The sequence below is a fragment of the Lampetra fluviatilis genome, unplaced genomic scaffold, assembly GCF_964198595.1.
Source record: "Lampetra fluviatilis unplaced genomic scaffold, kcLamFluv1.1 SCAFFOLD_492, whole genome shotgun sequence".
Lineage (NCBI taxonomy): Eukaryota > Metazoa > Chordata > Hyperoartia > Petromyzontiformes > Petromyzontidae > Lampetra > Lampetra fluviatilis.
Window position 1 is genome coordinate 9,859 of NW_027621635.1, and position 22,412 is coordinate 32,270.

Genomic DNA, 22,412 nt, shown 5'->3' on the forward strand with positions numbered 1-22,412 from the left:
ATCATCAGCAGCATCATCATCAGCAGCAACATCATCAGCAGCAGCAACATCATCATCAGCAACATCATCAGCAGCAACATCATCATCAGCAGCAACATCATCAGCAACATCATCAGCAGCAACATCATCATCAGCAACATCATCATCATCATCAGCAACATCATCAGCAGCAACATCATCATCAGCAACATCATCAGCAGCAACATCATCATCAGCAACATCATCATCATCATCAGCAACATCATCATCAGCAACATCATCATCAGCAACATCATCATCATCAGCAGCAACATCATCAGCAACATCATCATCAGCATCAGCATCATCAGCATCATCATCATCAGCATCATCAGCAGCATCATCATCAGCAGCATCATCAGCAGCATCAACATCAGCAACATCATCAGCAGCATCATCAGCATCATCAGCAGCATCATCATCAGCAACATCATCATCAGCAGCATCATCAGCAGCATCAGCAGCATCATCAGCAGCATCAACATCAGCAGCATCATCAGCAGCATCATCATCAGCAGCATCATCAGCAGCATCATCAGCAGCAGCAACAGCAGCATCATCAGCATCATCATCAGCAGCATCATCAGCAGCAGCATCATCATCAGCAGCAACATCATCATCAGCATCATCATCATCATCAGCATCATCATCAGCAACATCATCAGCAGCAACAGCAGCATCATCAGCATCATCATCAGCAACATCATCATCAGCAACATCATCAGCAGCAGCAACATCATCATCAGCATCATCATCATCATCAGCATCATCATCAGCAACATCATCAGCAGCAGCATCATCAGCAGCAGCATCATCAGCAGCATCATCATCAGCATCATCATCAGCAACAACATCATCAGCAGCAACAACATCATCAGCAACAGCAACATCATCATCAGCATCATCATCAGCATCATCATCAGCAGCATCATCAGCAGCAGCATCATCATCAGCAACATCATCATCAGCATCATCAGCAGCAGCATCATCATCAGCAACATCATCATCACCATCACAAACCGCTCAAGGGCCACTCACAAAGTCCTCAATATGATCATCATCAGCAGCATCATCATCAGCAGAATCAGCAGCATCATCATCAGCTCTCACATGGACCTATCACGATGACTTTCAAACGCCCACATCACGAATTAGTATCGCTGATGATGATGCTGATGCTGCTGCTGGTGGTGGTGCTGATCATGATGATGATGATGATCGTGATGGATTGTGACCACTCGAACCTGCATCTCCAGCGGGCGCTTTGAAACCATAGGTGAGCCCTTTATGCTGTTTGTACGTGAGTCTCTGTGTGGTGATGAGTCTGTGGGTCTCTGTGTGGTGGTGAGTCTGTGGGTCTCTGTGTGGTGGTGATGAGTCTGTGGGTCTCTGTGTGGTGATGAGTCCGTGGGTGTTTGTGTGGTGGTGAGTCTGTGGGTCTCTGTGTGGTGAGTGTGGGTCTCTGTGTGGTGGTGAGTCTATGGGTCTCTGTGTGGTGGTGAGTCTGTGGGTCTCTGTGTGGTGAGTGTGGGTCTCTGTGTGGTGGTGAGTCTATGGGTCTCTGTGTGGTGGTGAGTCCGTGGGTGTCTGTGTGGTGGTGAGTCTGTGGGTCTCTGTGTGGTGAGTGTGGGTCTCTGTGTGGTGGTGAGTCTATGGGTCTCTGTGTGGTGGTGAGTCTGTGGGTCTCTGTGTGGTGAGTGTGGGTCTCTGTGTGGTGGTGAGTCTATGGGTCTCTGTGTGGTGGTGAGTCTATGGGTCTCTGTGTGGTGGTGAGTCTGTGGGTCTCTGTGTGGTGGTGAGTCTGTGGGTCTCTGTGTGGTGGTGAGTCTGTGGGTCTCTGTGTCGTGATGAGTCTGTGGGTCTCTGTGTGGTGGTGAGTCTGTGGGTCTCTGTGTGGTGATGAGTCTATGGGTCTCTGTGTGGTGATGAGTCTGTGGGTCTCTGTGTGGTGATGAGTCTGTGGGTCTCTGTGTGGTGAGTCTATGGGTCTCTGTGTGGTGGTGAGTCTGTGGGTCTCTGTGTGGTGGTGAGTCTGTGGGTCTCTGTGTGGTGAGTCTATGGGTCTCTGTGTGGTGGTGAGTCTATGGGTCTCTGTGTGGTGGTGAGTCTATGGGTCTCTGTGTGGTGATGAGTCTATGGGTCTCTGTGTGGTGGTGAGTCTATGGGTCTCTGTGTGGTGGTGAGTATGTGGGTCTCTGTGTGGTGGTGAGTGTGGGTCTCTGTGTGGTGGTGAGTCTATGGGTCTCTGTGTGGTGGTGAGTCTGTGGGTGTCTGTGTGGTGGTGAGTCTGTGGGTCTCTGTGTGGTGGTGAGTCTGTGGGTCTCTGTGTGGTGGTGGTGAGTCTGTGGGTCTCTGTGTGGTGGTGAGTCTGTGGGTCTCTGTGTGGTGGTGATGAGTCTGTGGGTCTCTGTGTGGTGGTGAGTCTGTGGGTCTCTGTGTGGTGGTGATGAGTCTGTGGGTCTCTGTGTGGTGGTGAGTCTGTGGGTCTCTGTGTGGTGGTGATGAGTCTGTGGGTCTCTGTGTGGTGGTGAGTCTGTGGGTCTCTGTGTGGTGGTGAGTCTGTGGGTCTCTGTGTGGTGGTGATGAGTCTGTGGGTCTCTGTGTGGTGGTGATGAGTCTGTGGGTCTCTGTGTGGTGGTGAGTCTGTGGGTCTCTGTGTGGTGGTGAGTCTGTGGGTCTCTGTGTGGTGGTGATGAGTCTGTGGGTCTCTGTGTGGTGGTGATGAGTCTGTGGGTCTCTGTGTGGTGGTGAGTCTGTGGGTCTCTGTGTGGTGGTGAGTCTATGGGTCTCTGTGTGGTGGTGAGTCTGTGGGTCTCTGTGTGGTGGTGAGTCTGTGGGTCTCTGTGTGGTGGTGAGTCTGTGGGTCTCTGTGTGGTGATGAGTCTGTGGGTCTCTGTGTGGTGGTGAGTCTGTGGGTCTCTGTGTGGTGGTGATGAGTCTGTGGGTCTCTGTGTGGTGGTGAGTCTGTGGGTCTCTGTGTGGTGGTGAGTCTGTGGGTCTCTGTGTGGTGGTGATGAGTCTGTGGGTCTCTGTGTGGTGGTGATGAGTCTGTGGGTCTCTGTGTGGTGGTGAGTCTATGGGTCTCTGTGTGGTGGTGAGTCTGTGGGTCTCTGTGTGGTGATGAGTCTATGGGTCTCTGTGTGGTGATGAGTCTGTGGGTCTCTGTGTGGTGGTGATGAGTCTGTGGGTCTCTGTGTGGTGGTGAGTCTGTGGGTCTCTGTGTGGTGGTGAGTCTGTGGGTCTCTGTGTGGTGGTGATGAGTCTGTGGGTCTCTGTGTGGTGGTGAGTCTGTGGGTCTCTGTGTGGTGGTGAGTCTGTGGGTCTCTGTGTGGTGGTGAGTCTGTGGGTCTCTGTGTGGTGGTGAGTCTGTGGGTCTCTGTGTGGTGGTGAGTCTGTGGGTCTCTGTGTGGTGGTGAGTCTGTGGGTCTCTGTGTGGTGAGTGTGAGTCTCTGTGTGGTGGTGAGTCTGTGGGTGTCTCTGTGTGGTGGTGAGTCTGTGAGTCTCTGTGTGGTGGTGAGTCTGTGGGTCTCTGTGTGGTGGTGAGTCTGTGGGTCTCTGTGTGGTGGTGAGTCTGTGGGTCTCTGTGTGGTGATGAGTCTGTGGGTCTCTGTTTGGTGGTGAGTCTGTGGGTCTCTGTGTGGTGGTGAGTCTATGGGTCTCTGTGTGGTGGTGAGTCTGTGGGTGTCTCTGTGTGGTGGTGGTGAGTCTGTGGGTCTCTGTGTGGTGAGTGTGGGTCTCTGTGTGGTGGTGAGTCTGTGAGTCTCTGTGTGGTGGTGAGTCTGTGGGTGTCTCTGTGTGGTGGTGAGTCTGTGGGTCTCTGTGTGGTGGTGAGTCTATGGGTCTCTGTGTGGTGATGAGTCTGTGGGTCTCTGTGTGGTGGTGAGTCTATGGGTCTCTGTGTGGTGGTGAGTCTGTGGGTCTCTGTGTGGTGGTGAGTCTATGGGTCTCTGTGTGGTGGTGAGTCTGTGGGTCTCTGTGTGGTGATGAGTCTATGGGTCTCTGTGTGGTGGTGAGTCTGTGGGTCTCTGTGTGGTGGTGAGTCTGTGGGTCTCTGTGTGGTGGTGAGTCTGTGGGTCTCTGTGTGGTGAGCGTGGGTCTCTGTGTGGTGGCGAGTCTATGGGTCTCTGTGTGGTGGTGAGTCTGTGGGTCTCTGTGTGGTGGTGAGTCTGTGGGTCTCTGTGTGGTGAGTGTGGGTCTCTGTGTGGTGGTGAGTCTATGGGTCTCTGTGTGGTGATGAGTCTGTGGGTCTCTGTTTGGTGGTGAGTCTGTGGGTCTCTGTGTGGTGGTGAGTTTGTGGGTCTCTGTGTGGTGGTGAGTCTGTGGGTCTCTGTTTGGTGGTGAGTCTGTGGGTCTCTGTGTGGTGATGAGTCTGTGGGTCTCTGTGTGGTGGTGAGTCTGTGGGTGTCTCTGTGTGGTGGTGAGTTTGTGGGTCTATGTGTGGTGGTGAGTCTGTGGGTCTCTGTGTGGTGAGTGTGGGTCTCTGTGTGGTGGTGGGTCTCTGTGTGGTGGTGGTGAGTCTGTGGGTCTCTGTGTGGTGGTGAGTCTGTGGGTCTCTGTGTGGTGGTGAGTCTGTGGGTGTCTGTGTGGTGGTGAGTCTGTGGGTCTCTGTGTGGTGGTGAGTCTATGGGTCTCTGTGTGGTGGTGAGTCTATGGGTCTCTGTGTGGTGGTGAGTCTGTGGGTCTCTGTGTGGTGGTGAGTCTGTGGGTCTCTGTGTGGTGATGAGTCTATGGGTCTCTGTGTGGTGGTGAGTCTATGGGTTTCTGTGTGGTGGTGAGTCTGTGGGTCTCTGTGTGGTGGTGAGTCTGTGGGTCTCTGTGTGGTGGTGAGTTTATGGGTCTCTGTGTGGTGAGTGTGGGTCTCTGTGTGGTGGTGAGTCTGTGTGTCTCTGTGTGGTGGTGAGTCTGTGGGTCTCTGTGTGGTGAGTGTGGGTCTCTGTGTGGTGGTGAGTCTATGGGTCTCTGTGTAGTGGTGAGTCTGTGGGTGTCTGTGTGGTGGTGAGTCTGTGGGTCTCTGTGTGGTGAGTGTGGGTCTCTGTGTGGTGGTGAGTCTATGGGTCTCTGTGTGGTGATGAGTCTGTGGGTCTCTGTGTGGTGATGAGTCTGTGGGTCTCTGTGTGGTGATGAGTCTGTGGGTCTCTGTTTGGTGATGAGTCTGTGGGTCTCTGTGTGGTGGTGAGTCTGTGGGTCTCTGTGTGGTGGTGAGTCTGTGGGTCTCTGTGTGGTGATGAGTCTGTGGGTCTCTGTGTGGTGATGAGTCTGTGGGTCTCTGTGTGGTGATGAGTCTATGGGTCTCTGTGTGGTGGTGAGTCTGTGGGTCTCTGTGTGGTGGTGAGTCTGTGGGTCTCTGTGTGGTGGTGAGTCTGTGGGTGTCTGTGTGGTGGTGAGTCTGTGGGTCTCTGTGTGGTGGTGAGTCTGTGGGTCTCTGTGTGGTGATGAGTCTATGGGTCTCTGTGTGGTGGTGAATCTGTGGGTCTCTGTGTGGTGGTGAGTCTGTGGGTCTCTGTGTGGTGGTGAGTCTGTGGGTGTCTGTGTGGTGGTGAGTCTGTGGGTCTCTGTGTGGTGAGTGTGGGTCTCTGTGTGGTGGTGAGTCTGTGGGTCTCTGTGTGGTGATGAGTCTATGGGTCTCTGTGTGGTGGTGAATCTGTGGGTCTCTGTGTGGTGGTGAGTCTGTGGGTCTCTGTGTGGTGGTGAGTCTGTGGGTCTCTGTGTGGTGGTGAGTCTGTGGGTCTCTGTGTGGTGGTGAGTCTATGGGTCTCTGTGTGGTGGTGAGTCTGTGGGTCTCTATGTGGTGGTGAGTCTGTGGGTCTCTGTGTGGTGGTGAGTCTGTGGGTCTCTGTGTGGTGAGTGTGGGTCTCTGTGTGGTGGTGAGTCTGTGGGTCTCTGTGTGGTGATGAGTCTGTGTATGTGTCTCTCTGTGTGGTGGTGAGTCTATGGGTCTCTGTGTGGTGAGTGTGGGTCTCTGTGTGGTGGTGAGTCTATGGGTCTCTGTGTGGTGGTGAGTCTGTGGGTGTCTGTGTGGTGGTGAGTCTGTGGGTCTCTGTGTGGTGATTGTGGGTCTCTGTGTGGTGGTGAGTCTATGGGTTTCTGTGTGGCGGTGAGTCTGTGAGTGTCTGTGTGGTGGTGAGTCTGTGGGTCTCTGTGTGGTGGTGAGTCTGTGGGTCTCTGTGTGGTGGTGAGTCTGTGGGTCTCTGTGTGGTGAGTGTGGGTCTCTGTGTGGTGGTGAGTCTGTGGGTCTCTGTGTGATGGTGAGTCTGTGGGTCTCTGTGTGGTGATGAGTCTATAGGTCTCTGTGTGGTGGTGAGTCTGTGGGTCTCTGTGTGGTGGTGAGTCTATGGGTCTCTGTGTGGTGATGAGTCTGTGGGTCTCTGTGTGGTGGTGAGTCTGTGGGTCTCTGTGTGGTGGTGAGTCTGTGGGTCTCTGTGTGGTGGTGAGTCTGTGGGTCTCTGTGTGGTGGTGAGTCTGTGGGTCTCTGTGGGGTGAGTGTGGGTCTCTGTGTGATGGTGAGTCTATGGGTCTCTGTGTGGTGGTGAGTCTGTGGGTGTCTGTGTGGTGGTGAGTCTGTGGGTCTCTGTGTGGTGGTGAGTCTGTGGGTCTCTGTGTGGTGGTGAGTCTGTGGGTCTCTGTGTGGTGGTGAGTCTATGGGTCTCTGTGTGGTGAGTGTGGGTCTCTGTGTGGTGGTGAGTCTGTGGGTCTCTGTGTGGTGGTGAGTCTGTGGGTCTCTGTGTGGTGGTGAGTCTGTGGGTCTCTGTGGGGTGAGTGTGGGTCTCTGTGTGGTGGTGAGTCTATGGGTCTCTGTGTGGTGGTGAGTCTGTGGGTGTCTGTGTGGTGGTGAGTCTGTGGGTCTCTGTGTGGTGGTGAGTCTGTGGGTCTCTGTGTGGTGGTGAGTCTGTGGGTGTCTGTGTGGTGGTGAGTCTATGGGTCTCTGTGTGGTGGTGAGTCTGTGGGTCTCTGTGTGGTGGTGAGTCTGTGGGTCTCTGTGTGGTGGTGAATCTGTGGGTCTCTGTGTGGTGGTGAGTCTGTGGGTCTCTGTGTGGTGGTGAGTCTGTGGGTGTCTGTGTGGTGGTGAGTCTGTGGGTCTCTGTGTGGTGAGTGTGGGTCTCTGTGTGGTGGTGAGTCTGTTGGTCTCTGTGTGGTGGTGAGTCTGTGGGTCTCTGTGTGGTGAGTGTGGGTCTCTGTGTGGTGGTGAGTCTATGGGTCTCTGTGTGGTGGTGAGTCTGTGGGTCTCTGTGTGGTGGTGAGTCTATGGGTCTCTGTGTGGTGGTGAGTCTGTGGGTCTCTATGTGGTGAGCGTGGGTCTCTGTGTGGTGGTGAGTCTGTGGGTCTCTGTGTGGTGAGTGTGGGTCTCTGTGTGGTGGTGAGTCTATGGGTCTCTGTGTGGTGGTGAGTCTGTGGGTGTCTGTGTGGTGGTGAGTCTGTGGGTCTCTGTGTGGTGAGTGTGGGTCTCTGTGTGGTGGTGAGTCTATGGGTCTCTGTGTGGTGGTGAGTCTGTGGGTGTCTGTGTGGTGGTGAGTCTGTGGGTCTCTGTGTGGTGAGTGTGGGTCTCTGTGTGGTGGTGAGTCTGTGGGTCTCTGTGTGATGGTGAGTCTGTGGGTCTCTGTGTGGTGATGAGTCTATAGGTCTCTGTGTGGTGGTGAGTCTGTGGGTCTCTGTGTGGTGGTGAGTCTATGGGTCTCTGTGTGGTGATGAGTCTGTGGGTCTCTGTGTGGTGGTGAGTCTGTGGGTCTCTGTGTGGTGAGTGTGGGTCTCTGTGTGGTGGTGAGTCTGTGGGTCTCTGTGTGGTGGTGAGTCTGTGGGTCTCTGTGTGGTGGTGAGTCTGTGGGTCTCTGTGGGGTGAGTGTGGGTCTCTGTGTGGTGGTGAGTCTATGGGTCTCTGTGTGGTGGTGAGTCTGTGGGTGTCTGTGTGGTGGTGAGTCTGTGGGTCTCTGTGTGGTGGTGAGTCTGTGGGTCTCTGTGTGGTGGTGAGTCTGTGGGTCTCTGTGTGGTGGTGAGTCTATGGGTCTCTGTGTGGTGAGTGTGGGTCTCTGTGTGGTGGTGAGTCTGTGGGTGTCTGTGTGGTGGTGAGTCTGTGGGTCTCTGTGTGGTGGTGAGTCTGTGGGTCTCTGTGGGGTGAGTGTGGGTCTCTGTGTGGTGGTGAGTCTATGGGTCTCTGTGTGGTGGTGAGTCTGTGGGTGTCTGTGTGGTGGTGAGTCTGTGGGTCTCTGTGTGGTGGTGAGTCTGTGGGTCTCTGTGTGGTGGTGAGTCTGTGGGTCTCTGTGTGGTGGTGAGTCTGTGGGTCTCTGTGTGGTGGTGAGTCTGTGGGTCTCTGTGTGGTGGTGAATCTGTGGGTCTCTGTGTGGTGGTGAGTCTGTGGGTCTCTGTGTGGTGGTGAGTCTGTGGGTGTCTGTGTGGTGGTGAGTCTGTGGGTCTCTGTGTGGTGAGTGTGGGTCTCTGTGTGGTGGTGAGTCTGTGGGTCTCTGTGTGGTGATGAGTCTGTGGGTCTCTGTGTGGTGAGTGTGGGTCTCTGTGTGGTGGTGAGTCTATGGGTTTCTGTGTGGTGATGAGTCTGTGGGTCTCTGTGTGGTGGTGAGACTGTGGGTCTCTGTGTGGTGGTGAGTCTGTGGGTGTCTCTGTGTGGTGAGCGTGGGTCTCTGTGTGGTGGCGAGTCTATGGGTCTCTGTGTGGTGGTGAGTCTGTGGGTGTCTCTGTGTGGTGGTGATGAGTCTGTGGGTCTCTGTGTGGTGAGTGTGGGTCTCTGTGTGGTGGTGAGTCTATGGGTCTCTGTGTGGTGGTGAGTCTATGGGTCTCTGTGTGGTGGTGAGTCTGTGGGTCTCTGTGTGGTGGTGAGTCTATGGGTCTCTGTGTGGTGGTGATGAGTCTGTGGGTCTTTGTGTGGTGGTGAGTCTGTGGGTCTCTGTGTGGTGAGTGTGGGTCTCTGTGTGGTGGTGAGTCTTTGGGTTTCTGTGTGGTGATGAGTCTGTGGGTCTCTGTGTGGTGGTGAGTCTATGGGTCTCTGTGTGGTGGTGAGTCTATGGGTCTCTGTGTGGTGGTGATGAGTCTGTGGGTCTCTGTGTGGTGGTGAGTCTATGGGTCTCTGTGTGGTGGTGAGTCTTTGGGTTTCTGTGTGGTGATGAGTCTGTGGGTCTCTGTGTGGTGGTGAGTCTGTGGGTCTCTGTGTGGGGGTGAGTCTATGGGTCTCTGTGTGGTGGTGAGTCTGTGGGTCTCTGTGTGGTGATGAGTCTGTGGGTCTCTGTGTGGTGAGTGTGGGTTTCTGTGTGGGGGTGAGTCTATGGGTCTCTGTGTGGTGGTGAGTCTGTGGGTCTCTGTGTGGTGGTGAGTCTGTGGGTCTCTGTGTGGTGAGTGTGGGTTTCTGTGTGGTGATGAGTCTGTGGGTCTCTGTGTGGTGGTGAGTCTGTGGGTGTCTCTGTGTGGTGAGCGTGGGTCTCTGTGTGGTGATGAGTCTGTGGGTCTCTGTGTGGTGGTGAGTCTGTGGGTGTCTCTGTGTGGTGGCGATGAGTCTGTGGGTCTCTGTGTGGTGAGTGTGGGTCTCTGTGTGGTGATGAGTCTATGGGTCTCTGTGTGGTGGTGAGTCTGTGGGTGTCTCTGTGTGGTGGTGATGAGTCTGTGGGTCTCTGTGTGGTGAGTCTATGGGTCTCTGTGTGGTGGTGAGTCTATGGGTCTCTGTGTGGTGGTGAGTCTATGGGTCTCTGTGTGGTGGTGAGTCTGTGGGTCTCTGTGTGGTGGTGATGAGTCTGTGGGTCTCTGTGTGGTGGTGAGTCTATGGGTCTCTGTGTGGTAGTGATGAGTCTGTGGGTCTCTGTGTGGTGGTGATGAGTCTGTGGGTCTCTGTGTGGTGGTGAGTCTGTGGGTCTCTGTGTGGTGAGTGTGGGTCTCTGTGTGGTGGTGAGTCTATGGGTCTCTGTGTGGTGGTGAGTCTGTGGGTGTCTGTGTGGTGGTGAGTCTGTGGGTCTCTGTGTGGTGAGTGTGGGTCTCTGTGTGGTGGTGAGTCTATGGGTCTCTGTGTGGTGGTGAGTCTGTGGGTGTCTGTGTGGTGGTGAGTCTGTGGGTCTCTGTGTGGTGAGTGTGGGTCTCTGTGTGGTGGTGAGTCTGTGGGTCTCTGTGTGATGGTGAGTCTGTGGGTCTCTGTGTGGTGATGAGTCTATAGGTCTCTGTGTGGTGGTGAGTCTGTGGGTCTCTGTGTGGTGGTGAGTCTATGGGTCTCTGTGTGGTGATGAGTCTGTGGGTCTCTGTGTGGTGGTGAGTCTGTGGGTCTCTGTGTGGTGAGTGTGGGTCTCTGTGTGGTGGTGAGTCTGTGGGTCTCTGTGTGGTGGTGAGTCTGTGGGTCTCTGTGTGGTGGTGAGTCTGTGGGTCTCTGTGTGGTGGTGAGTCTGTGGGTCTCTGTGGGGTGAGTGTGGGTCTCTGTGTGGTGGTGAGTCTATGGGTCTCTGTGTGGTGGTGAGTCTGTGGGTGTCTGTGTGGTGGTGAGTCTGTGGGTCTCTGTGTGGTGGTGAGTCTGTGGGTCTCTGTGTGGTGGTGAGTCTGTGGGTCTCTGTGTGGTGGTGAGTCTATGGGTCTCTGTGTGGTGAGTGTGGGTCTCTGTGTGGTGGTGAGTCTGTGGGTGTCTGTGTGGTGGTGAGTCTGTGGGTCTCTGTGTGGTGGTGAGTCTGTGGGTCTCTGTGGGGTGAGTGTGGGTCTCTGTGTGGTGGTGAGTCTATGGGTCTCTGTGTGGTGGTGAGTCTGTGGGTGTCTGTGTGGTGGTGAGTCTGTGGGTCTCTGTGTGGTGGTGAGTCTGTGGGTCTCTGTGTGGTGGTGAGTCTGTGGGTCTCTGTGTGGTGGTGAGTCTGTGGGTCTCTGTGTGGTGGTGAGTCTGTGGGTCTCTGTGTGGTGGTGAATCTGTGGGTCTCTGTGTGGTGGTGAGTCTGTGGGTCTCTGTGTGGTGGTGAGTCTGTGGGTGTCTGTGTGGTGGTGAGTCTGTGGGTCTCTGTGTGGTGAGTGTGGGTCTCTGTGTGGTGGTGAGTCTGTGGGTCTCTGTGTGGTGATGAGTCTGTGGGTCTCTGTGTGGTGAGTGTGGGTCTCTGTGTGGTGGTGAGTCTATGGGTTTTTGTGTGGTGATGAGTCTGTGGGTCTCTGTGTGGTGGTGAGACTGTGGGTCTCTGTGTGGTGGTGAGTCTGTGGGTGTCTCTGTGTGGTGAGCGTGGGTCTCTGTGTGGTGGCGAGTCTATGGGTCTCTGTGTGGTGGTGAGTCTGTGGGTGTCTCTGTGTGGTGGTGATGAGTCTGTGGGTCTCTGTGTGGTGAGTGTGGGTCTCTGTGTGGTGGTGAGTCTATGGGTCTCTGTGTGGTGGTGAGTCTATGGGTCTCTGTGTGGTGGTGAGTCTGTGGGTCTCTGTGTGGTGGTGAGTCTATGGGTCTCTGTGTGGTGGTGATGAGTCTGTGGGTCTTTGTGTGGTGGTGAGTCTGTGGGTCTCTGTGTGGTGAGTGTGGGTCTCTGTGTGGTGGTGAGTCTTTGGGTTTCTGTGTGGTGATGAGTCTGTGGGTCTCTGTGTGGTGGTGAGTCTATGGGTCTCTGTGTGGTGGTGAGTCTATGGGTCTCTGTGTGGTGGTGATGAGTCTGTGGGTCTCTGTGTGGTGGTGAGTCTATGGGTCTCTGTGTGGTGGTGAGTCTTTGGGTTTCTGTGTGGTGATGAGTCTGTGGGTCTCTGTGTGGTGGTGAGTCTGTGGGTCTCTGTGTGGGGGTGAGTCTATGGGTCTCTGTGTGGTGGTGAGTCTGTGGGTCTCTGTGTGGTGATGAGTCTGTGGGTCTCTGTGTGGTGAGTGTGGGTTTCTGTGTGGGGGTGAGTCTATGGGTCTCTGTGTGGTGGTGAGTCTGTGGGTCTCTGTGTGGTGGTGAGTCTGTGGGTCTCTGTGTGGTGAGTGTGGGTTTCTGTGTGGTGATGAGTCTGTGGGTCTCTGTGTGGTGGTGAGTCTGTGGGTGTCTCTGTGTGGTGAGCGTGGGTCTCTGTGTGGTGATGAGTCTGTGGGTCTCTGTGTGGTGGTGAGTCTGTGGGTGTCTCTGTGTGGTGGCGATGAGTCTGTGGGTCTCTGTGTGGTGAGTGTGGGTCTCTGTGTGGTGATGAGTCTATGGGTCTCTGTGTGGTGGTGAGTCTGTGGGTGTCTCTGTGTGGTGGTGATGAGTCTGTGGGTCTCTGTGTGGTGAGTCTATGGGTCTCTGTGTGGTGGTGAGTCTATGGGTCTCTGTGTGGTGGTGAGTCTATGGGTCTCTGTGTGGTGGTGAGTCTGTGGGTCTCTGTGTGGTGGTGATGAGTCTGTGGGTCTCTGTGTGGTGGTGAGTCTATGGGTCTCTGTGTGGTGGTGATGAGTCTGTGGGTCTCTGTGTGGTGGTGATGAGTCTGTGGGTCTCTGTGTGGTGGTGAGTCTATGGGTCTCTGTGTGGTGGTGATGAGTCTGTGGGTCTCTGTGTGGTGATGAGTCTGTGGGTCTCTGTGTGGTGGTGATGAGTCTGTGGGTCTCTGTGTGGTGGTGAGTCTGTGGGTCTCTGTGTGGTGGTGGTGAGTCTATGGGTCTCTGTGTGGTGGTGAGTCTATGGGTCTCTGTGTGGTGGTGATGAGTCTGTGGGTCTCTGTGTGGTGGTGAGTCTATGGGTCTCTGTGTGGTGGTGAGTCTGTGGGTCTCTGTGTGGTGGTGAGTCTGTGGGTCTCTGTGTGGTGGTGAGTCTGTGGGTCTCTGTGTGGTGGTGAGTCTATGGGTCTCTGTGTGGTGGTGAGTCTGTGGGTCTCTGTGTGGTGGTGAGTCTGTGGGTCTCTGTGTGGTGGTGAGTCTGTGGGTCTCTGTGTGGTGGTGAGTCTGTGGGTGTCTGTGTGGTGGTGAGTCTGTGGGTCTCTGTGTGGTGAGTGTGGGTCTCTGTGTGGTGGTGAGTCTGTGGGTCTCTGTGTGGTGAGTGTGGGTCTCTGTGTGGTGATGAGTCTGTGGGTCTCTGTGTGGTGGTGAGTCTGTGGGTCTCTGTGTGGTGAGTGTGGGTCTCTGTGTGGTGATGAGTCTGTGGGTCTCTGTGTGGTGAGTGTGGGTCTCTGTGTGGTGGTGAGTCTATGGGTTTCTGTGTGGTGATGAGTCTGTGGGTCTCTGTGTGGTGGTGAGTCTGTGGGTCTCTGTGTGGTGGTGAGTCTGTGGGTGTCTCTGTGTGGTGAGCGTGGGTCTCTGTGTGGTGGCGAGTCTATGGGTCTCTGTGTGGTGGTGAGTCTGTGGGTGTCTCTGTGTGGTGGTGATGAGTCTGTGGGTCTCTGTGTGGTGAGTGTGGGTCTCTGTGTGGTGGTGAGTCTATGGGTCTCTGTGTGGTGGTGAGTCTATGGGTCTCTGTGTGGTGGTGAGTCTGTGGGTCTCTGTGTGGTGGTGAGTCTATGGGTCTCTGTGTGGTGGTGATGAGTCTGTGGGTCTTTGTGTGGTGGTGAGTCTGTGGGTCTCTGTGTGGTGAGTGTGGGTCTCTGTGTGGTGGTGAGTCTTTGGGTTTCTGTGTGGTGATGAGTCTATGGGTCTCTGTGTGGTGGTGAGTCTATGGGTCTCTGTGTGGTGGTGATGAGTCTGTGGGTCTCTGTGTGGTGGTGAGTCTATGGGTCTCTGTGTGGTGGTGAGTCTTTGGGTTTCTGTGTGGTGATGAGTCTGTGGGTCTCTGTGTGGTGGTGAGTCTGTGGGTCTCTGTGTGGGGGTGAGTTTATGGGTCTCTGTGTGGTGGTGAGTCTGTGGGTCTCTGTGTGGTGATGAGTCTGTGGGTCTCTGTGTGGTGAGTGTGGGTTTCTGTGTGGGGGTGAGTCTATGGGTCTCTGTGTGGTGGTGAGTCTGTGGGTCTCTGTGTGGTGGTGAGTCTGTGGGTCTCTGTGTGGTGAGTGTGGGTTTCTGTGTGGTGATGAGTCTGTGGGTCTCTGTGTGGTGGTGAGTCTGTGGGTCTCTGTGTGGTGATGAGTCTGTGGGTCTCTGTGTGGTGGTGAGTCTGTGGGTGTCTCTGTGTGGTGGCGATGAGTCTGTGGGTCTCTGTGTGGTGAGTGTGGGTCTCTGTGTGGTGATGAGTCTATGGGTCTCTGTGTGGTGGTGAGTCTGTGGGTGTCTGTGTGTGGTGGTGATGAGTCTGTGGGTCTCTGTGTGGTGAGTCTATGGGTCTCTGTGTGGTGGTGAGTCTATGGGTCTCTGTGTGGTGGTGAGTCTATGGGTCTCTGTGTGGTGGTGAGTCTGTGGGTCTCTGTGTGGTGGTGATGAGTCTGTGGGTCTCTGTGTGGTGGTGAGTCTATGGGTCTCTGTGTGGTGGTGATGAGTCTGTGGGTCTCTGTGTGGTGGTGATGAGTCTGTGGGTCTCTGTGTGGTGGTGAGTCTATGGGTCTCTGTGTGGTGGTGAGTCTGTGGGTCTCTGTGTGGTGGTGATGAGTCTGTGGGTCTCTGTGTGGTGGTGAGTCTATGGGTCTCTGTGTGGTGGTGATGAGTCTGTGGGTCTCTGTGTGGTGGTGATGAGTCTGTGGGTCTCTGTGTGGTGATGAGTCTGTGGGTCTCTGTGTGGTGGTGATGAGTCTGTGGGTCTCTGTGTGGTGGTGAGTCTGTGGGTCTCTGTGTGGTGGTGGTGAGTCTATGGGTCTCTGTGTGGTGGTGAGTCTATGGGTCTCTGTGTGGTGGTGATGAGTCTGTGGGTCTCTGTGTGGTGGTGAGTCTATGGGTCTCTGTGTGGTGGTGAGTCTGTGGGTCTCTGTGTGGTGGTGAGTCTGTGGGTGTCTCTGTGTGGTGGTGATGAGTCTGTGGGTCTCTGTGTGGTGAGTGTGGGTCTCTGTGTGGTGGTGAGTCTATGGGTCTCTGTGTGGTGGTGAATCTGTGGGTCTCTGTGTGGTGGTGAGTCTATGGGTCTCTGTGTGGTGATGAGTCTATGGGTCTCTGTGTGGTGGTGAGTCTATGGGTCTTTGTGTGGTGATGAGTCTGTGGGTCTCTGTGTGGTGAGTCTGTGGGTCTCTGTGTGGTGATGAGTCTATGGGTCTCTGTGTGGTGGTGAGTATGTGGGTCTTTGTGTGGTGGTGAGTCTATGGGTCTCTGTGTGGTGATGAGTCTATGGATCTCTGTGTGGTGGTGAGTCTATGGGTTTCTGTGTGGTGATGAGTCTATGGGTCCCTGTGTGGTGGTGAGTCTATGGGTTTCTGTGTGGTGATGAGTCTATGGGTATCTGTGTGGTGATGAGTCTATGGGTCTCTGTGTGGTGATGAGTCTATGGGTCTCTGTGTGGTGATGAGTCTATGGGTCTCTGTGTGGTGATGAGTCTATGGGTCCCTGTGTGGTGGTGAGTCTATGGGTCTCTGTGTGATGGTGAGTCTGTGGGTCTCTGTGTGGTGGTGAGTCTGTGGGTCTCTGTGTGGTGGTGAGTCTGTGGGTCTCTGTGTGGTGGTGGTGGTGGTGGTGGTGAGTCTATGGGTCTCTGCGTGGTGAGTCTGTGGGTCTCTGTGTGGTGGTGAGTTTGTGGGTCTTTGTGTGATGATGAGTCTATGGGTCTCTGTGTGGTAGCGAGTCTATGGGTCTCTGTGTGGTGGTGAGTCTTTGGGTCTCTGTGTGGTGGTGTGTCTGTGGGTCTCTGTGTGGTGGTGAGTCTGTGGGTCTCTGTGTGGTGATGAGTCTATGGGTCTCTGTGTGGTGATGAGTCTGTGGGTCTTTGTGTGGTGGTGAGTCTGTGGGTCTCTGTGGGGTGAGTGTGGGTCTCTGTGTGGTGATGAGTCTGTGGGTCTCTGTGTGGTGGTGAGTCTATGGGTCTCTGTGTGGTGGTGAGTCTATGGGTATCTGTGTGGTGATGAGTCTATGGGTCTCTGGGTGGTGATGAGTCTATGGGTATCTGTGTGGTGATGAGTCTATGGGTCCCTGTGTGGTGGTGAGTCTGTGGGTCTCTGTGTGGTGATGAGTCTATGGGTCTCTGTGTGGTGATGAGTCTATGGGTTTCTGTGTGGTGATGAGTCTATGGGTCTCTGTGTGGTGATGAGTCTATGGATCTCTGGGTGGTGATGAGTCTATGGGTCTCTGTGTGGTGGTGAGTCTATGGGTCTATGTGTGGTGGTGAGTCTATGGGTCTCTGTGTGGTGGTGAGTCTATGGATCTCTGGGTGGTGATGAGTCTATGGGTCTCTGTGTGGTGGTGAGTCTATGGGTCTATGTGTGGTGGTGAGTCTATGGGTCTCTGTGTGGTGATGAGTCTATGGATCTCTGGGTGGTGATGAGTCTGTGGGTCTCTGTGTGGTGGTGAGTCTATGGGTCTATGTGTGGTGGTGAGTCTATGGGTCTCTGTGTGGTGGTGAGTCTGTGGGTCTCTGTGTGGTGGTGAGTCTGTGGGTCTCTGTGTGATGGTGAGTCTGTGTGTCTCTGTGTGGTGGTGAGTCTGTGGGTCTCTGTGTGGTGGTGAGTCTATGGGTCTCTGTGTGGTGATGAGTCTATGGGTCTCTGTGTGGTGGTGAGTCTATGGGTCTCTGTGTGGTGATGAGTCTGTGGGTCTCTGTGTGGTGGTGAGTCTGTGGGTCTCTGTGTGGTGGTGAATCTATGGGTCTCTGCGTGGTGAGTCTATGGGTCTCTGGGTGGTGTTGAGTCTATAGGTCTCTGTGTGGTGATGAGTCTGTGGGTCTCTGTGTGATGAGTCTATGGGTCTCTGTGTGGTGGTGAGTCTATGGGTCTCTGTGTGGTGATGAGTCTGTGGGTCTCTGTGTGATGAGTCTGTGGGTCTCTGTGTGGTGATGAGTCTATGGGTCTCTGTGTCGTGATGAGTCTATGGGTCTCTGTGTGGTGATGAGTCTGTGGGTCTCTGTGTGATGAGTCTATGGGTCTCTTTGTGGTGGTGAGTCTATGGGTCTCTGTGTGGTGATGAGTCTATGGGTCTCTGTGTGATGAGTCTATGGGTCTCTGTGTGGCGTGAGTCTATGGGTCTCTGTGTCGTGATGAGTCTATGGGTCTCTGTGTGAGTCTATGGCTCTCTGTGTGAGTGAGTCTATGGGTCTCTGTGTGAGTGAGTCTATGGGTTTCTGTGTGAGTCTATGGGTCTCTGTGTGAGTCTATGGGTCTCTGTGTGAGTGAGTCTATGGGTTTCTGTGTGAGTGAGTCTATGGCTCTCTGTGTGAGTGAGTCTATGGCTCTCTGCGTGAGTGAGTCTATGGGTCTCTCCGAGTGAGTCTATGCCTCTCTGTGTGAGTGAGTCTATGTCTCTCTGAGTGAGTCTACGACTCTCCGAGTGAGTGAGTCTATGTCTCTCCGAGTGAGTCTCTGCCTCTCTGAGTGAGTGAGTCTATGCCTCTCTGAGTGAGTGAGTCTATTGCTCTCTGTGTGAGTGAGTCTACGACTTTCCGAGTGAGTGAGTCTATGTCTCTCTGAGTGAGTCTCTGCCTCTCTGAGTGAGTGAGTCTACGACTCTCCGAGTGAGGGAGTCTGTGCCTCTCTGTGTGAGTGAGTCTACGACTCTCCGAGTGAGTGAGTCTATGGCTCTCTGAGTGAGTCTCTGCCTCTCTGAGTGAGTCTCTGCCTCTCTGAGTGAGTCTCTGCCTCTCCTAGCGAGTCCACGCCTCTCACACTCCCCCCTCCCCTCACCGCCCAGGACATGGACTCACCACCACCACCACCGCCATCAACGCGACCTCCCTTCCTCACCGCCACTCGCCTATCATCCTGCAACACCAGCCTGACCCAGTGCCTCCTCCATCACCTCCTGGTCCCCCCCTCTTCCCATCCTCTGCCCGAGTCACCAACCTCCACCACCACCACCGCCACCACCACCACCTCATCCGGCTACTCGGCCTCGTCCGTGGCTCTCCTATCGACGCTGGCAGCTTGCGCCGTGGTCCTCACCGTCTTCGGCAACGCTCTGGTTGCGGCCGCGGTCCTTCGCGGGCCTTCCCGGGCCCTCAGGGCCCCGCAGAACCTCCTGCTGGTGTCCCTGGCCGCGGCCGACGTCCTGGTCGCGCTGGTCGTCGTTCCCCTGTCGCTCGCCAACGAACTCGCCGGCGAGTGGCCACTGGGCGCCGGCTGGTGTCGGCCGTACCTCGCCCTCGACGTCCTCCTGTGCACGGCCTCCATCGCCCACCTGGGCGCCATCAGCCTGGATCGTTGCTGCGCCGTCACGAGACCCGTGGCCCACGCCGCCAGGAGGACTCCACGGAGGGTCGGGGCGGCCCTGGCCGCCGTGTGGATCGTTTCTGCGCTGGTGTCGTTCCCGCCGTTGATCACACCGATCGTGGGCGGCGGCGGTGGTGGCGAAAATGGCGGCCAAGATGGCGGCCAAGATGGCGGCCAAGATGGCGGCCAAGATGGCGGCGGCGGTGACGTCACAGAGATGGCGGGTCACGTGTCGTGCGAGCTCAACGCGGACACGTGGTACGTGCTGGCCTCGTCCACGTGTTCTTTCTTCGCCCCGTGCCTCGTCATGATCTTGGTCTACGTGCGCATCTACCGCGTCGCCAGAGACACGCTCAAGCGAGGCGGGCGCACGCACGGTGGCGGTGGTGGTGGCGGTGGCGGCGGTGGTGGTGGTGGCGGTGGTGGCGGTGGTGGCGGTGGTGGCGGTGGTGGTGGCGGTGGTGGTGGTGGTGGTGGCGGTGGTGGCGGTGGTGGTGGCGGGCAGCCAAATGGGGCAGGGAAGGTCGTGATGAGGGCACGTGGGCGTTCTGTTCAAGCCGTGATTGAGGAGGAGGAGGACTTTGAAGATTCTTCGTGCAGGGTCCATGAACGTGGTGGGGGTGGTGGTGGTGATGGTGGTGGTGGTGATGGTGGGGGTGGGGGTGGTGGTGGTGATGGTGGTCGCGGTGGTGGAGGTCATAGTGGTGGTGATAGTGGTGGTGGTTGTAGTTGCAGTGTTGGTGGTGATGATGGTGGTAGTGGTGGTGATAGTGGTGGTGGTTGTAGTGTTGGTGATGGTGGTGATGGTGGTGGTGATAGTGGTGGTGGTGGTAGTGGTGGTGGTGTTGGTTGCGGTGACGACAGTGGTGGTGGTCATAGTGGTGGCGATGATGACAGTGGTGGTGGTCATAGTGGTGGCGATAGTCGTAGTAGTAGTGGTGGTGGTGGTGGTGGTGATAGTGATAGTGGTGATAGTGGTGGTGGCAATGGTGGTGGGGTCACTATCATCACCAACACATCCACCACCACCACACCAACTCAACCACCACCAAAACCTTGCACCACCACCGCCACCGCCACCACCACCGGCACATTGTCAAAACCACAACCGCCATTCAAACTCATCATATTCACGACCATCTCATCTCAACCACCATCCAAACCTACCACCACCACATCAAAACCACCATCCAAACCTACCACCACCACCACCACATCAACATCAACATCACAACCACCATCCAAACCTACCACCGCCACTACCACATCAACATCACAACCACCATCCAAACCTCCTAGCACCATCACCACCACATCACAACCACCATCTAAACCTACCACCACATCAACATCACAACCACCATCCAAACCTCCTTCCACCACCACCACCACCACATCAACATCACAACTACCATCAAAACCTACCACCACCACATCAACATCACAACCATCACCCAAACCTCCTAGCACCACCACCACATCAACATCACAACTACCATCAAAACCTACCACCACCACATCAACATCACAACCATCACCCAAACCTCCTAGCACCACCACCACCACATCAACATCACAATCATCACCCAAACCTCCTAGCACCACCACCACCACATCAACATCACAACCATCACCCAAACCTCCTAGCACCACCACCACCACATCAACATCACAATCATCACCCGAACCTCCTAGCACCACCACCACCACATCAACATCACAATCATCACCCGAACCTCCTAGCACCACCACCACCACATCAACATCACAACCATCACCCAAACCTCCTAGCACCACCACCACCACATCAACATCACAATCATCACCCGAACCTCCTAGCACCACCACCACCACATCAACATCACAATCATCACCCGAACCTCCTAGCACCACCACCACCACATCAACATCACAACCATCACCCAAACCTCCTAGCACCACCACCACCACATCAACATCACAACCATCACCCAAACCTCCTAGCACCACCACCACCACATCAACATCACAACCATCACCCAAACCTCCTAGCACCACCACCACCACATCAACATCAACATCACAATCATCACCCGAACCTTCGTCACTATCAGTAGCAGCGCCAGCAACATCCAATCTTCCAGAAGGTGACCTTATCAACGTTTCAGGTCCTAAACAGCTACTCCAACAGCATCATCATCTGCATCATCATCAGCATCATCATCTGCATCATCATCAGCATCATCATCAGCAGCATCCTCAATATCCTCAACATCATCGTGATCATCAGCAGCATTCTAAACGTCAACATCAGCAGCAGCAGCAGAATCAACATCCTCAAAACGATCATCATCAGCAGAATCATCATCATCATAATCAGCATCAGAACGAGCATCATCATCACCATGCCGGTCATCCACAACATGACGATCATCATCAGAATCATCATCATCAGCATCGCCAAAATCAGAACGAGCAGCAACATCATCAGCAGCAGCAGCAGCATCATCAGCAGCAGCAGCAGCATCATCAGAATCATCATCAGCATCGTCAGAATCAGAACGAGCAGCAGCAGCAGCATCATCAGCATCATCAGCAGCATCAGCAGCAGCATCATCAGAATCATCATCAGCATCGTCAGAATCAGAACGAGCATCAGCAGCAGCATCATCAGCATCATCAGCAGCATCATCAGCAGCAGCATCATCATCAGCGGCAGAGCGCGAGGCTCCGCTGGCGAATGAGCATGGCGCGAGAGAGGCGTTTCACCGCCGTGTTGGCGGTGGTGATGGGCGCTTTCATCGTCTGCTGGTTCCCGTTCTTCTTCACGTACTGCCTGGTGGCCGTGTGCCCCGACTCGTGTCGCGTGCCCGACTCGCTCTTCAAGTTCTTCTTTTGGATCGGCTACTGCAACAGCGGCGTCAACCCCGTCATCTACACCGCCTTCAATCGAGACTTTCGGCAGGCGTTCAAGAAGATCCTGGGACTCGGGGTCAGGAGGGGCGGTGGTGGTGGTCGTGGTGGGGGTGGTGGTAGAGGGTTGATATGTGGTGGTGGTGGTGGTGTATAGGTGGTGGTGGAGGTGGAGGTAGAGGGTTGAGAGATGGTGGTGGTGAAGGTGGTGGTGGTGTATAGGTGGTGGTGGTGGTGGACATCTACACCGCCTTCAATCGAGACTTTCGGCAGGCGTTCAAGAAGATCCTGGGACTCGGGGTCAGGAGGGGCGGTGGTGGTGGTCGTGGTGGGGGTGGTGGTAGAGGGTTGATATGTGGTAGTGGTGGTGTATAGGTGGTGGTGGTGGTGGTGGAGGTAGAGGGTTGAGAGATGGTGGTGGTGAAGGTGGTGGTGGTGTATAGGTGGTGGTGGTGAAGATCTACACCGCCTTCAACAGAGACTTTCGCCAGGCCTTCAAGAAGATCCTGGGACTCGGGGTCAGGAGAGGCGGTGGTGGTGGTGGTGGTGGTGGTTGTGGTTGTGGTGGTGGTGGTAGTAGAGGGTTGAGATGTGGTAGTGGTGGTGGTGGAGGAGGTAGAGGGTTGAGAGGTGGTGGTGGTGGTGCATAGATGGAGAAGATCTACACCACTTTCAACCACGTTTTTCGCCAGGACCTTCAAGAAGATCCTGGGACTCGGGTTCCAGAGATGTGGTGGTGGTGGTGGGTTGAGAGGTGGCGGTGGTGGTGGTGCATAGGTGGTGGTGGTGAAGATCTACACCGCCTTCAACCGCGATTTCCACCAGGACCTTCAAGAAGATCCTGGGACTCGGGTTCCAGAGATGTGGTGGTGGTGGTGGTGGTGGGTTGAGAGGTGGTGGTGGTGGTGGTGGTGGTGCATAAGTGGTGGTGGTGAAGATCTACACCGCCTTCAACCGCGATTTCTGCCAGGACCTTCAAGAAGATCCTGGGACTCGGGTTCCAGAGATGTGGTGGTGGTGGGTTGAGAGGTGGTGGTGGTGGTGGTGCATAGGTGGTGGTGGTGAAAATCTACACCGCCTTCAACCGCGATTTCCGCCAGGACCTTTAAGAAGATCCTGGGACTCGGGTTCCAGAGATGTGGTGGTGGTGGTGGTGGTGGTGGTAGAGGGTTGAGAGATGGTGGTGGTGGTGGTGGTGGTGGTGGTGGTGGAGGAGGTTGAGGTGGTGGTGCAGATCTACACCGCCTTCAACCGCGATTTCCGCCAGGACCTTCAAGAAGATCCTGGGACTCGGGTTCCAGGGATGTGGTGGTGGTGGTAGAGAGTTGAGAGGTGGTGGTGGTGGTGGTGGTGGTGGAGGAGGTTGAGGTGGTGGTGCACAGGTGGTGGAGGGTTGAGAGGTGGTGGTGGTGGTGGTGGTGGAGGTTGAG

The 22,412-nt window shown here is 55.1% G+C and overlaps 1 protein-coding gene across 1 annotated transcript; it reads left to right on the forward strand.

The window, feature by feature from the left end:
- The first annotated feature begins 1,010 nt into the window (after positions 1–1,010).
- LOC144955511 (alpha-2Db adrenergic receptor-like) lies at positions 1,011–22,091 on the forward strand. The gene is made up of 4 exons (XM_078885705.1): positions 1,011–1,294; positions 17,573–18,485; positions 20,826–21,061; positions 22,083–22,091. The coding sequence occupies exons 2-4, from the start codon at positions 17,576–17,578 to the stop codon at positions 22,089–22,091; spliced, it is 1,155 nt and encodes a 384-aa protein (XP_078741831.1). The 5' UTR covers positions 1,011–1,294; positions 17,573–17,575.
- The last annotated feature ends 321 nt before the right edge of the window (positions 22,092–22,412 follow it).